Below are 14,937 nucleotides of genomic sequence, written 5' to 3'. Positions count from 1 at the left end.
CAGTGGCTTAATTGCTTAAAATGGATTTAATTAAATTTTTTATTATATTTTTACAGTTCTGAGCATAAAGCCGAACTTTCTCTTCTGGCATCAGTATCCCTAGTGATGATCTTTATTCTCGTTCAGCGGAGATGTTCTCTGGTTTCGAAAATAGCAATGGCACTTGGACTCTTGGGAGTGTACAGTTACCGGGCAGCCATTGGAAATGTGGAATTTCCATGGCAACGAGACAGCAAAGATATTTCAAAGTAAGTTCATTAGCAGCTATGTAAATGTACTTAACACTGTGAGGTCTATAAGAAAATGTTACATGAGCAAGAGATGTGTTGGTTTGGGCATGTGTTTTAAAAGTTTTCTGCAGGCTGGCAGGAAGCGTCGCAAAATGGGAGGCTTTCCTAAGGCTGACAGGCAGCTGATTACTTGATTACTTGGGACTTTTTGATAATACTCATTCAGCACTGATAGTAAGAAGTGGAACTTTTTTTGTTTGTAACTTTATTGATTGCTCGACTGCTAGCTGGCAAGTCGTTAAAACAACAAATAGCAAAGAAAGGGGGCACAGTTATTCTTGGTTGACTGTAGCAGAAAAATGTGGTTTGATCATGGGGCTGGTTCACGCAAGGACCCTGTGAGAAGCCTCTGGGTGACTAGCCATTCTGACAGCTTCTACAGCCACCAACAGACAACCTCCTTCCCTTCCTTTCTCAGCAATATTGCCACCGCTTGTCTGTTAGGGATGGGGTTCCGTAGTTGATTCCTATCTGACAGTTCAGCTTTCAGTATCGATCCACCATGTTTTTTGTTCCTGATTGTTTTCGCAGTTCTGTAAGGAGTCATGTCTAGTAATGCTGTTCTCACCTCCTCTTCCTCCAACCCCATACGCCAGAGTAATAATATTGTAAATGTTGCCACTGTTGTGGTTATGGTTGTGGTTTTCACATTGTTCTGGAGAACCCTCTGATTTCAAAATTTAAACAGGCAAATACCGTTCCCAACTTGTTCTAAAGAAACTCTTCATCATGTTAAATGATTTTTTTCCTTCGTTTTTCAATGCTTCTTAACAAAAACTGTTTGGGGCACATTTTCTGTTGCCGCAGATCTAGGAGGAATCTTTTCCCCTCCCCCCTCCATGGATATTATTGAAGCTTTCCTTGCAAATCCCGATAGTAAAAACGTCAGTAGGATGTGAGGGTATTTCTAGCTGTTACGTATGTCCCCATTGATCACCAGGGTTGATTCAGCTGATCTGGCTGGCTAAGCTTGTGTCCCCTTCCTCTCTTACCAGTCCATGTGCATCCCTCCTGATGATGCCCACTTGGTGGAAGAATATCAGTTGTAGCGGGCAAGTTTATTTGAAAGCTATCTTACCCTACTACTACTGCTCTTTTTCTTTAACGTGCAGGAGCAGGAGAGTGTAGGGTAAGTTCTAGATCCCATTCACCAGTCAAGTGGGACAACAACATTAAGGCCTACTAGGCCAGGCCTACTAGGCCTGGCCTGCTCCTCATAAATGGGGTATAAACCTAGGACACGCTGGGGATTCCATGGCAGATATGCAGGTTTCCTCAGCAGATAAGCCAATGTGGAAAGCTTTTCTTGAAGATAAAAAGTTTGAAAGCCACTGGGTAATGGATTTGGCTGTAGCTACTGCTGAAAACAGAGTGTGATTTTAAGTATAGTTGTTTAAGGCTCCAGCTTCTCTTGTCTGTTCTTGCTCAGATTCTCTTAAAACATTCGAGAGTGCAATTCATCAGCTAATAGTGGATTGCAGAGTAACAGGTCTGATGCATCCTTGTTGTGTGCAAAAGTCCAATTCCTTCTGATGCTCAAAAAGCATGTGAATAGTGGAAATCAGTCCCATCAACACTGTCACCTTATTTTTAGTCTTCCCATTCCTCTTAAGGTATTGGAAGGAGTTCAGAGGGGTCTGATTGCCTTTGAATTCTACATCCTCCTTGATAATGATTTCTAGAGAGAGAGAGAAGCCCTGTAAGCTTGAATCTGGCTGCCCATTTCTTTGCCTGGGAAGGTAGCACAGGGCTTTGAAATGGAAATGGACTGCTTTCAAGTCGATCCCGACTTATGGTGACCCTATGAGTAGGGTTTTCATGGTAAGTGGTATTCAGAGGGAGTTTACCATTGCCTTCCTCTGAGGCTGAGAGGCAGTGACTGGCCCAAGATCACCCAGTGAGCTTCATGGCTGTGTGGGGATTCGAACCCTGGTCTCCCAGGTTTTAGTCCAGCACTCTAACCACTAAACCACACTAGCTCTCTGCATGGGGCTTTACCTAAAATGAAAGGCACCACTGAAAATATGGCCCCTAGATGTGAGAATTGTTAGCCCCCCACACTATGTTTTGTGTCTGTTTTTATATAGATTTGATCCTGAAACATTTTAGCAATTTTTACCTCTAGTATTGGTTGTATTTATTGTTTACATTTAAGGTTCCTTTTTTTCCTAGTCAGTTTCACCCCTTATACCATATTCTGGGTTTACCTATGGAAGAATTTAAGTAAGATGGGACACAAGATACTTTTTATTAAAACCCTGAAATGACAGTATTCCTTTTTATTAACAAGATAAAGTAAGGCTGTAATCCTAACTCCACTTACCTGGGAGTAAGCCCCATTGAATTCAATAGGACTGACTTCTGAGTAGACATGGTTAGGACTCTGCTGTAACTAGGGTTGCCATTTTCCAGTTCCACAAATCCGGGCAGACTAATCTGCATATCATGCAAACTAAGCATATTAATTGTTGTATTGTGCAGTTGTTTTGTGTTTGTGCTTAGTAATTGCCACCAAAACCTGGGGGAGGATGTTAGGAAATTTTCTTTTTTTTAAAAAACACCTTACATTTCCAGCCTTAAATATCTACATTCTAGTTTCCAACACTGGAATATTTATTTATTAAGAGGATTTATATCCTGCCCTTCCATGGTTAAAAACAGAGCTCAGGACAGCTTACAGATATAATAAAAACAATAAAAATACACAATCAGCATAAAAACATAATGGAACACAAAATATAAACAAACATAAAACAAGTCAATGCAGCAGTATAAAAATCCAGCATAAACCAAAAAACCAGCGAAACATCAATTAAAAGCAATATTGTGACCAAGAGGTTGTCTGTACCAACAGTTCAGAAATGTGAAATGAACACACCACTACAACTTGTACTGCAGATAGAAATATTTCAGTATTATCAGTTCAGTCAGTCACCTTCTATAAAGAGAGTAGTGCCTGAGCATGTGAGCATTAGTACACTGATTCTCACATACCAGATCAGGGAGAGGAGAAATGCTGGAACTGGATAGAGACTTGAGTGCTGGCACCTCTTTTTTAAAAAAAATAAAAAGTTCAGTGAATTCTAGAGGCCTGGAAAGCAGTGCTAGTGTTAGACAGGGCAGCGGTTCAATTCCTATTGCCCTTAAGGGGGGAAAAGCCATTTCTATTGATCTTAAGGGGGGAAACGTTACACCCCTACTGCATTGAATATATATATGAATATAAAATATCGCTGTGTGAATGCATATATGTACATACACAAATGCACAAAGACCCCCATCCATCCCTTGGGAGGAAATGAAGTTGGGTGATCTTTGGTGGGGAGATGCCTGTCAATCATTTTGAAGAAGAATATGTATTAAAAATACTTTTTAGCCTTTTCTGAGTTGCTGAAGAGAGTCTCTGCCAGGTAACGGGGTGAGTTTGGCTGCATTCCAATGCAATGTTACTTGGGAGTAAGCACCATTTCACAGGGTGGGGGCAGAGCCGAAAAATGCAAATGCTAATACTGCAGCCTTTTCTACAGAGAGGTTTGCTTTTATATCTTGCATCTGTACAGGGAAGGGAGCGTTTGGTGGATCCACACCCCTTTATTCCATCCTCCATGGTGGCAAGCAGACACTCCCACTGCATTTACCACTTAAGATACACACCCTGAGATACAGAGGCAATTGAGATGAAGGCTGCTTCTCCTTCCTGACTCAACTAAAAAATCTATGGATAAGGAATAGAGCTGCATGTGTTGATCAAGTGAGCATGTAGGCCCTGGGCTCCTTCTGGGAGGAGGAGTGGAATATAAATTTCATAAGTAAATAAATAATGTGCTAGCAGCATATGCAGCAGGCAGGCAGACTAAAATTCTTGATTTTCCCAGGTTAGCTGTGGCTCAATGAGTCAATGTGGCTCATTGGCTAAGAACAATGGAAGGTAGGAACAGGCTGATTTCTCACAAAATGGGCAGGAAGCTGCCTCCACATTTTGCCTTACATCTCTGGATCTACAAGAGCTAGAGACTTGCTTTTTTTTTTTTTTAAAGAAAGTTGGGAATCTGGGCCCCCTAATGGGCTAAGTGGGCACTGGTTAGTGTGGCTAGAATCCGGGTAAAATCCGGCTAACCTGGCAATATGGCAACCCTAGCTGTAACCATTTAACAAAAGTGAGTGTTTGGAACCATTGGATTCATTACATCCTCTCTCTCTCATATTTTAGGGGCATAATTGAAGCTCGTTTTGTTTATGTCTTCGTTCTTGGCATCGTCTTCTCAGGCACCAAAGATTTGCTCAAATCTCAGGTTCTCTCAACAGATGCCAGGATAAAGTTTATAGGTTTGTGGGAAATATATAGTGGACTAGTCCTGCTAGCTGCACTCCTGCTCAGGCCCCATAACTTGCCAGTTTTGGTCTTCAGTCTACTTATCCAAGCCATGATGACAAAGTACGTCTGGAAGCCACTTGAGTTTGATGCAGCTCAAGTTACTATCATGCATTACTGGTTTGGCCAAGCATTCTTCTTTTTTCAGGTAAGTACTTCACATCTTCAGAAGAAACATGCAGTTATTTTTTCCCTCAGTTAAGTAGCAAGCCATTTTTGGTTTCAATTCAAAGTGCTGAATTGAATTCAAAGTTATCTCTTAGGCCTTCAGCCCTTCGTCAGCAACTAGTCTTGCCAGAGGATGTCATTGAGAATGGAGTTTGGACAGAGGGTGGCATGGTCTCTTGCTCCATTTGTTGTGTCCTTCACGCTCCTCTTTTGCCTTGACGTTACGGGGTGAAGCATCGCAGAGGCTACATTTAGCCAGGGTGCCTCCAGTCAGTGACTTCCTCCTTAACTGATCTGTGTCCAAGATACTTCATGGAGTGCTTTCTCCCATCTGGAGGATCTTTATGGCTTGATGTGAGGGTGGGGAGGTGGGATCTAAGTTCCTTGACTTTGCGAGATTTGCTTGAGGGTGACCAGAAGCAGGTCCTTCTCTGTGCAAGTTTTTGGCTTGAAAGAAGCTCATGTGGTTGCTCTTTTGGGGCTTTCAGAGAACATTTAAAGACTTCCTGTTTTTTTCCTCTTAACTATTTTAGCTAGTTGATGGATTACGCTATATTTTGCTTGCCACTTATACTTTTCTGAATTTAACTTTTGTTTTTAAATTGCTGGGCCAAAAGGCCCTCTAAGGAAATGAATTATTGGGTGGTCAATGTTGCATTGTGGGAGGCTTGGGTGTTTAGGCAAGCTCTGTTTTTAGTTAAAAGACCTCCAAAGTATCTTAAAACTACTTACCAAGAAATTTCAGCAATGGCAACAATGGTCAGATCCTGCCAGCTTAATTCAGTTTACAAAAAAAAGATCAGACTGAGTCCTTTTCATAGGTTAAACAAGCTTTGCTCAAATATATTCTTTATATGGAAGGGAGAGAAGTGGCCTGAAGAATGTCTGTAGTGGTCATTGTACCTTTGTACTATGGAAATGTTTGCATGAAGAGACTGGTAATTGCTTTTGAGTAGTTGTTAATCCCCAAATACAGAAGATCCTGTGTGTAGTGAAGAACATACTAGTTACTGTGGAGTACATGAGGTAACTGCTCTCTGGCAAATTTCTTGCATGCAGTTTCACCATTTATTTATTTTTTATATTTATTTATTAAATGTATGGCCCACCTTTCTTCCCAAATGAGGACTTTATTTTAGGATACAGGTTTCCACTTTATTTTATTTGCATCAAGGCATTTGGAACAGCTTCCAAGGAAATGTATGTTCATGCCACTTTGGAATATAGGATTAGCAATTCTGGCAAAGGAAAAGGTATCTCCTTAACATTTTATGTCCAGGACATGTTCTTTAGACCCTGTCCTGGGGCCCAATAAACATGCTGAGGTCCATGAAAACACTGAATATTTTCTTTTGGCATTGTTTGATTATTAATAAAGGGCATGCCCTATACCCAGGGAAGTCATTATACATTTCCTCCCCTGTGTTTGCATTAAAAGAAGCTTGAGGGATTAACAGGCAATCAGCCTTTGAAAGACAGTTCATGTGAACAGTCCTGTAACAGAAATTGGAAACTCTTTAAAAAACCTCAGGAATACTATTTTTGGAGTACTATTAAATTAAACACTGAGTTGCCACTTTCTCTTAATAGCGTTCTTGTATAGAACTGTTGAGAATTGAGCAGCGGTGATGAGACAGACTTTCTGGTGCATTAGAGACTATATAAATAGGTTTTGATTCATTCTTTGGTTTTAACTGAATTATCCATCCACACACCTTTAGACCACATAGTCTAAATTATTTGGGCAAATCTGAGGAGAAAGGTGGCTTAGATGAACACTTTTCCAGTCTTCAGGGAACCACTCAACATACATTTGTTTGCTAAGGAATCCCTGGGTATTTGCCATAGAACCCTGGAAAGTTGCAGAGATTTCTGGGATTCTTTCAGTTCATACATTGCTTGAGCCTGCTCTGTTGGGCCTTATCATAGTCCCAGGTGAACTGAGTGTGTGCGTCAGTGTGCTCAACACATCCCTGTGGCTGCATACTGTCAGGAAAGATTAATATCTATTGGCAAGCTGTGTTACAGGAAAGCTTGCCCGCCGTTATTAATATTCTTCTTTGAGGAACCCCTGATCTGTTGCTGAGAAATTCTAAGTTAAACATAAGAAACGCCCTACTGGTTCAGGCTAAAGGCCCATCTAATCCAGCATCCTGTTTGCACAGTGGCCCCCGCAAGCAGAGCCTGAGCTTAACAGCACTCTCCCCTCTTGTGATTCCTAGCAGCTGGGATTCAGAGGCATCCTGCATCTGACAGAGTTACTCTTGAGTTCCCTGAAACCTAGTTTGGAAGCCATTTCCCTTCCCTTCCAGTTCTGTAATTCTGGGTGTTGTGTCTAATAAGAACATATGAACATAAGAAGACACTGCTGGATCAGGCCAGTGGCTCATCTAGTCCAGCATCGTGTTCCCACAGTGGCCAACCAGATGCCTATGGGAAGCCTGCAAGCAGGACCTGAGTGCAAAGAGCATTCTGCCCTCCTGCAGTAACGGATATTTGGAAGCATACTGCCTCCTTCTGTGGAGGCAGAGCAAAACCATCATGGCTAGCAGCCATTGATAGCTTTTCCCTCCATCCGTTTGTCTAATCCTCTTTTAAATCCATCCAAATTGGTGGCCATCGCTGCCTCTTCTGGGAGTGAATTCCATAGTTTAACTCTGCGCTGTGTGAAGAAGTACTTTCTTTGCACATATTTCACCGCCATTTGAACTGTTCGACGTTGGAATAGTTTTACATAGCGTTCTGCCTGCAGGAACTCCTACAAGAAATCGGAGCCTATTTCAGTGCTTAATATAAAATTGTATACCAGGTTCACCACCACCATGCTTGGAAACGCATGTCACAGAAATAGATTGCAGTTCTGTAGCTTAACTGGTTGCTTTCCTGAGCTGTGGGATGGCACCATATCCTGTTATTTCTGTTTTGATCTATTAAAGTGTAACAGGTTTTGACCTAAGTCTATTTGTTTTTTTAACTGCCATTTGCATCATCCACACAGACTCAATCCTTGTGTAGATGCTGAACATTGATAGTCTGTTCAAGACTCTGTAGTGTTCATCCCTGTTTCCTGAGCCAAGTCACCTGGCCACCATTTTATAAACGGGCTAAACAGAACTGGAGCAAGGCTCATTGCTTCTGGCTTTGATAAAGCATGTAATGATGGGATGTGTAAACTGTTACAGTGGCTTGCAGGGATATGCAAAGAATATTCCATTCAACCATTAGAATGATTCCCTCCAGTTTCTTTTTTCCTTGTGTGCCCTGTCTTATTAGATTGTTAGGGTTGTGAGGGTAAGGACTGTCTTAGAACTAATTCATGTAAGCTAGTTTGAGAGCCTCTTTTGGTTAAGGGATGTGGTATAAATGTTGTAAATAAATAATAAATGAGCAGGATGAGGCATCTACTCTCAGGCTCCAGATGATGATGATGATGATGATTGTGTTTTGGGGTTTTTTTGAGGCAGGGTGGTTAAATAAAAAGAAGCAAATTATTTAGTTTATCACCATGGGGAACACATTTTGGATTTGCTGCCTGTAGGACCAAACTGTGCCATCTCTGGCTTTGCTTCTTGAAAACTAACCAATGTCTCCTTTGGCACTGGTGACCATAGGAAGCTGTCTCATAGCAGGTCAGACTAAATGTCCAGCTGGCCCAGTATTGTCTATCCTGGCTGGCAACAACTCGTTAGGGTCTCAGGCAGCGATCATATCCATTACCTGTCCACCTGAGTGTTTTAACTGGAGATGCCAGGGATTGAACCTGGCAGGCCTGGTGCCAGTGAGTGGCCAGGTTGGGCACTGCCCGAGGGGCCCTGGGGCTGGGAGGGTGGAGCTCCTGCTCCATGATCCCCACCAGCATCTGGTTGTGGGTTGCGGAGCAGGTACTTTGCTCTCCCAGCCAACAGCTCCCCCACATGTGTGCGCAGCTGGCACACACTTAAATATGACAGTCGTTTCAAATCGTATGTCAGTGGGCATGCCTGCCATCACCCAAGATGGGGGGGGAGTCAACATGTCCCTGCTGCCATCTTGGGTGATTGGCAGGCATCCACATTGATACATGGTGGCACAACCAGGCATATTAAAGTGCGTGTGCATGTGAACACACACTTGGGGGAGGTTGGGCCACAGCAGCTTGATGCCTGAGGGCCTGTGCAGGCTGGTGCCATCCCTGGAACCTGAGATCTTCTGCATGCAAAGAATGTTCGCTTGAGCTAACATTTTTGTTTAGGCAAGCCTAATGATGTTTTAGAGTGTTGTAGTGTTTTTGTTTGCCGCCCTGGGCTCCTACTGAGAGGAAAGGCAGGATATAAATTTAATAAATAATAACAATATCCAGATACATAGATGCTGATGTGTTTTAATCTCTTTTTAGTCTACTGCTGTTTTAATTGTTTTAAGTTTTTAATTACTTGTTTTTAACTTTCTATTGATAATTTTTTAAAAAAATTGTGAACTGTTTAGAAGGTTTCTACAATCAAGTGATAGATAAATTTTGTTGAGTAAAAATAAAATAAAATGGCCCCTCCCTAAACATTCAGAAATGTATCTGCTTTACGTGTGGTGATGTGTCAGAGCAAACCTCTTGCTTCTACCAGCCAGTGTGAGTACAGGAGGGGTGGGGAACATCCTCCAGATGTTGTTGGGCTACAAGTTCCTGCTATAGAGGAAGACGTGATACAGACCAAATGCGCATCCGCCAAACAAGGGTGGGGGGATGAATCCGGAGAGATGGTCTAAAGGGTTGATGTGCAGGCCTCATCTCATGCTCTAAATGTGGCTGGCATTGGTGCATTTGTATCCGTGCAGGCGGGCACAAGCCAGAGGTTTTCCCTCTCACCTCACTATTTGTAGACAAAATCTACCGGGGTGCTTTGTGAACTGGCTCTCAAAGCAGCGTGACAGTGATGTTGAATGTTTGTTCTACTGCACAGATGTTCTGCTTGGAGCCTGTTCTGTCCACCTCTTAATATAGAACCTAGTCTTCATTAAGTATTACTGTTCTGTTCATTTTTTTTCTAATGCATCTTCAAAGATTTATAAAAAAAAGTGAGGTTTTATCTGGCCAGTTAGACTTACTGTTGTAACAGAGAGATTATATGGCAGCCGCTTCCATATAGTGCTTCCATACTGATGGTTTGTCTTCTCTGAAGGCATGATTTGTATGTGTCTGTGAGTTTATAGGGCTTTGTGAAGCTGACATCCTCCTCGAAATGGAATTCGCATAGCATGGCTTAAATATTTAAAATGTAATATCTGCACAGTACACTTTACCTTAAGGTATACCATGTTCTAAATTGCAAAATCAAATAAGGAACCAAAAACAGATTGACTTCAAGTAGGGGAGTATATTAAATATTTCATATAAAGCAAACTAAAAATAAATAACTTATTTGTGATTTATACAGAAATTTTTAAAAACTGGAGGTATCTAATATTGTCCTCTTCGTCCCTGAGTTGAATTGAGTGAGGGCTGAAGGGTCAGTGACATGGGCTTCTCCCACTGACTGAGATGTGATCAAGGAGCTCTTTAGCACTCCAGTCCTGAATAGGAACAGCAACAGCTACTCAGTTCCATGTGTGAGCTAGGACACTAGCAAGTGGGAATGAGGAGCATAACAGAGGACTTTGAAGGCTAAATTAGATGAGAGATCATATCCAAATTCTCTCCTCTTCGAGCTGCTATTTACCCTATGTGTCAAAGCACACAGGTATCCATGACCATACATTTATGGTCCCCCTAATGAAGTAAATAGCAAGTGTGATTGGGGGGGTTGGTTGGATTTGGACTGAGAAAACTGAAAGGGTTAAACCTCATCTCCTGCGGTGTTGTGGCCATAATCAGTACCCTTTTCTCTCCACCCATGGACTGGTGCATTTAGCCTATTAAAAATTCAATTAACACAGTTCCTGATGTCACATCTAGTTTGGCCTTCAAAGGTCCCTGTTGCTACTCACACTGGAGACTAGAGGTTTAAAGGGCCCTTTGCTTGGGTCTGTTTAGGAAAGTGAGTGAGGTGCATAATGATGGAGGGCTCTGAACCTGCTGGACCAGGCTGATGACCCATCTAGTCTAGCATCCTGTTCTCACAGAACACTTGCCCCTCCTAAAGTTCTCAGTAACTGATATTCAGAGACATACTGCCTCTGATTGTAGAGGCAGAGCTAGTAGCCATTGATAGCCTTATCCTCCATGGATTTGTCTAATCCTTTTTGGAAGCCATCCAAGTTAGTGGACATCCCTAACATCATTGTGACAGCAAATTCCATCGTTTCAGCTATGCGTTGTATGACAAAAATGCTTTCTTTTGTAGGTCCTGAATCTTCTTAAATTCAGCTTCATTGGATGTCTACAAGTTCTAGTGTTATGAATGAGAGAGGGAGAAAAACTTCTCTCTCTCCACTTTCTCCATGCTATGCATAGTTTTATACACTTCCATCGTGTCTCCTCTTACTTGCCTTTTCTCTAAACTAAAAAGCCCCAAGAATATTTGCCTGCTACTACTCTTAATGGTTGTCTTTTATGTATTTATAAAATAAATAAAACTGCTTTTAAAAAAAATCTCTAAGCAGTGTAAATGAAATATAAAAACAGCAGGCCAGATTGCACAGTAATCAGTGGCATTTGTAGCTAACAAAAACAATCTGGAATGCTTGGTAAACAGAAAAGTTTTTTAAGGTGGCACCAAAAGCATGATGTGGTCAGCACCTGTCTAATGTCTAGGGCAGGAATGGGGAACCTCAGGCCCAGAGGCCAAATGTGCCCCCCTAGGCCTCTCTGACTGGCCCTAGGGACTCTTCCAAAGGCCACACTTCTCGCTGACCCTGTTACACACTCCCCCCCACCAGTTCTTTTGCTTAGGTGGAATGGTCTTTGTCCTGTAATAATGTCTCTTGCTTGTTGGATGGAGAGATTTACATGTAGAAACCTCTGACTTTGAGGGGCCGGACTGTTGCCACTTGATCAAAGATGAGAGTCGCATCCGTTGTCCCCACCCACCACTAGCATGCGAGCCCTGGAAGACTGCCTGCTATGAGCAGTGCAGCCCTCGGCTGAAAAAGGCTCCCTACCCCTGGTCTGAGGAAAAGGTGTAAAGATGGAGCTATAGCACAGAAGAGCCAATCCCACGAGACTGCAAAGTGAATTTTGGATATGCTGACCTTGCATGGTAGCTTTAAATCTTCATTGTGTGGACTGTATCTCATTATTCAGCATTTCTCTTTTCTTCCAGGGCAACTCGAACAGCATTGCCTCTGTGGACATTTCAGCTGGTTTTGTTGGGCTTGATAGCTATGTAGAAATCCCAGCTGTCTTTCTAACTGGATTTGCGACCTACTCCGGACCTTTGTTGTGGGCCGCTCACTTGCTATGTTATTTGAGCTCTGAAGTTAGCAGGTAATCCATTTTTACACTGATCATAGCTTATGAATACTGCTCACTGTTCAATTTCTTTCTGTCTGTATGCTGAATGTCACCGTCCATGCTCCAGTGAACTTAGCAAGCCTAAGGGGCGAGCTAGAGATGTTTAGGCAAATATATGGGCCCAGACTTACATTGGCTGAGATAATGGAGCATTTAGAGGGGGAGGGGACTAGCAGGCAAGCAAGCAGGAAGGTTCATTTTTTTCCTGCCCACTCATTGGGTTTTTAGAGCCTGGCTGGAGAAAAGATGTTAACTACTGATGGGTGGGAAGAGAATTGATGGACAGGGGGAGGGATAAACCTGCTTGTCGGCTGATTCTTTGTTGCAGTGGTCCACCCTCGCCCCCATATCAGAATGACAAAAGGCTTATTGGGTTAGAAGACCTGTGTTTGCTTCATCAACTTTGGCCTGTAGTAACACACATGGAAGTCATTTGATGAAGGAGAGCAGGGAAGGAGGGATGAATACACGTTTAATGCACAGCAGAACACAAGGCAAAGCTGCAGCACTGATGATGTCATAGTGCGGTGGCCGGCCTCTGGAGGATTAGGAGAAGAGAGCAAAGGGAGGGAGATTCCTTTTCTTTTCACTCTTCCTGTTTCATCCCTCTTTACCCACCTCATCCCCTTAACCTGAGTCTTTGCAGCTTGCGGGTAGGGAAAGGGACCTTCTCATGATGCTAGCTGGTTTCCTGAAGATGCATCTTTCCAGGGCCAGTGACACTTTTCTCTTAAGAGGTGAAGGAGATAATGGAGAGTTACTTTCCTGGGGGACGGGGGACAAAAGGGAGCTGAGCTATTTGAGAAGTGACAAAAAAGATGGAGACTCGCTACCGCCACTGGACCGGGGTGGGGGTTGGGATACTCAGGTGGTGAGAGAAACGTGTTCTAGACCTGGTGGGAACCCTGTGTGAACAAATCCTATGCAAATTCTAGAGCAGGGATGGAGAACTGCTAGATGTTGTTGGACTCCACCTCCCATAAGCCACTGCCAGGACAGCAAGGGATCAGGAATTATGAGAGTTGTAGTCCAGAAACAACTGGAGGGCCACTCGTTCCCCATCCCTGGTGTTGTACAGGTTCCATGGCAGACAGGTTGAACAGATGGATCTCTGGAGGGAATTCTGGGAATAAATTTTCTGATGCCAAGAATAATCCGTTCTTTGTTGAACTAAATATTTAAGATTATATTTATGCTTTGCTGTGCTCAGCTTTTTGAGCTTTCATGAGGACCCCCATTTTTCATATCAAAAATGCACGCAAGCACACGCGTGCACACGCATGCACACGCATGCACACACACACAAATCCTGATTTGAACTAGTATTTACATTAATATGGAGTTGGGCTTCAACAATTCAGCTCACTGCACTCTCCAAAACAAGCCTTTAGTGAGTGTGATAAGTGCCCAGCCTTCCTCCCAGCGTTGAAGCTGTGGACATATACAGAGTTCATCTTGTGGGAGGAAAGCTGGGGGTGGGGTGGGCAGCAGATATGTGGCCAAGGTTTATGGAGGATCTTGGCTATGGCAGAGCCAAATTTGCAACCCTCACCCCCACAGGCCTTTGCTGCTTCAGAGTAGCAAAGATGGAAGGGGGGAGCGTTGGATGCCACAGCCTGAAGGCACTCAAGGTGTCTTTAAGCAGCATCACCCAATTGACTAGTTCCCCTACCACTCTGCCCTTGGGTGGAAGACCTGTCCAGAGAGAAGGGGGCTGGTGACTACATTTTGGGGCTTGGCTAGCAAGGCCAGCAAACAATTGCAGACTGCCATATGGAGCGACTGTGTTTGTTCAGAATGTAAAGGAGTTGTTGCTGAATTTATATCAGCTTTGAATACTGATCACTGACTTTGAAGCTTTCTCATGAATTGTGAGCTAATTTGAATCCATCGCTAGGGCTCTTTGGTAAGTGCTATGGAAAACTTCTAACTCAAGATATATATTGTCTTTCTCCTTTTCTTTAATACATTTGTTCATTTTATATATATTTAACCACCTTTCTCCCCTATAAAGATCCTCAAAGCTGTTCATGCTACAAATATCAAATAAATGCCCTATTAAACTCCAAAATGAAAGCTAAAAAACAATAACATAATACTATAACAACAATAACTATTTGTTGTTGTTGTTGTTGCTGCAGCCCAGGGCAACAATTAGGGTTTAAATGACAGCATTGAAAAGAGTCACATAGAACTTGACAATATTTGTTAGCCAGCTCTAAATGCCCAGTAGAATGTTTATACTTTTTAATATCAACTTATAATCTATTATAAAGCCAGTTTAAATAATAACTTAAAACAATTAAACAGTTAAGAAGAATGAATTTACAGTATTTTTCATTCATTAGAACTATGTTAAAATATTTTAACATCAGCTCTAAGTCATGTTTAGATCAGCCCTGATGGGATAAAAGTGATTTAAATTTTAAATCTCAGTATTTCCATAATAATTCAAGCATTATTATCAACTCAAACAACCACCCCAAAATACAGCGAAAAGGTTAATTACATTATATGAGAATGACAATTCTTGCCTGGACTGCTTGATTAAATCTCTAGTTTCACTAAGCTGCAAATACTGTTCATGTTCTTAAAAGAGAATCTTGGTTTAGTTGGGTGTTTCCTTTACTTTCGTAAAACCTTACCAGATGGGTGAATTTCACCATATGCAGTGTAGTTCAGAT

At 42.3% G+C, this 14,937-nt stretch overlaps 1 protein-coding gene across 3 annotated transcripts in view; it reads left to right on the top strand.

The window, feature by feature from the left end:
* The window catches only part of PIGG (phosphatidylinositol glycan anchor biosynthesis class G (EMM blood group)), a 79,322-nt gene that overhangs the window by 49,237 nt on the left and 15,148 nt on the right, over positions 1–14,937 (top strand). For 2 of the 3 annotated variants that reach the window (XM_061634052.1, XM_061634062.1), the window contains 3 exons: positions 57–248; positions 4,501–4,810; positions 12,063–12,226. In XM_061634052.1, coding sequence (XP_061490036.1) covers positions 57–248; positions 4,501–4,810; positions 12,063–12,226 — 666 coding nt within the window. Of the gene's footprint in view, positions 1–56; positions 249–4,500; positions 4,811–12,062; positions 12,227–14,937 lie in introns of those variants that run through there. The other variant, XM_061634070.1, reaches the window with a different exon arrangement.

The sequence above is a fragment of the Rhineura floridana genome, chromosome 1 (genome assembly GCF_030035675.1).
Source record: "Rhineura floridana isolate rRhiFlo1 chromosome 1, rRhiFlo1.hap2, whole genome shotgun sequence".
Lineage (NCBI taxonomy): Eukaryota > Metazoa > Chordata > Lepidosauria > Squamata > Rhineuridae > Rhineura > Rhineura floridana.
Note: the sequence above shows the minus strand (reverse complement) of the source record. Positions and strands in the feature narration are given on the sequence as shown.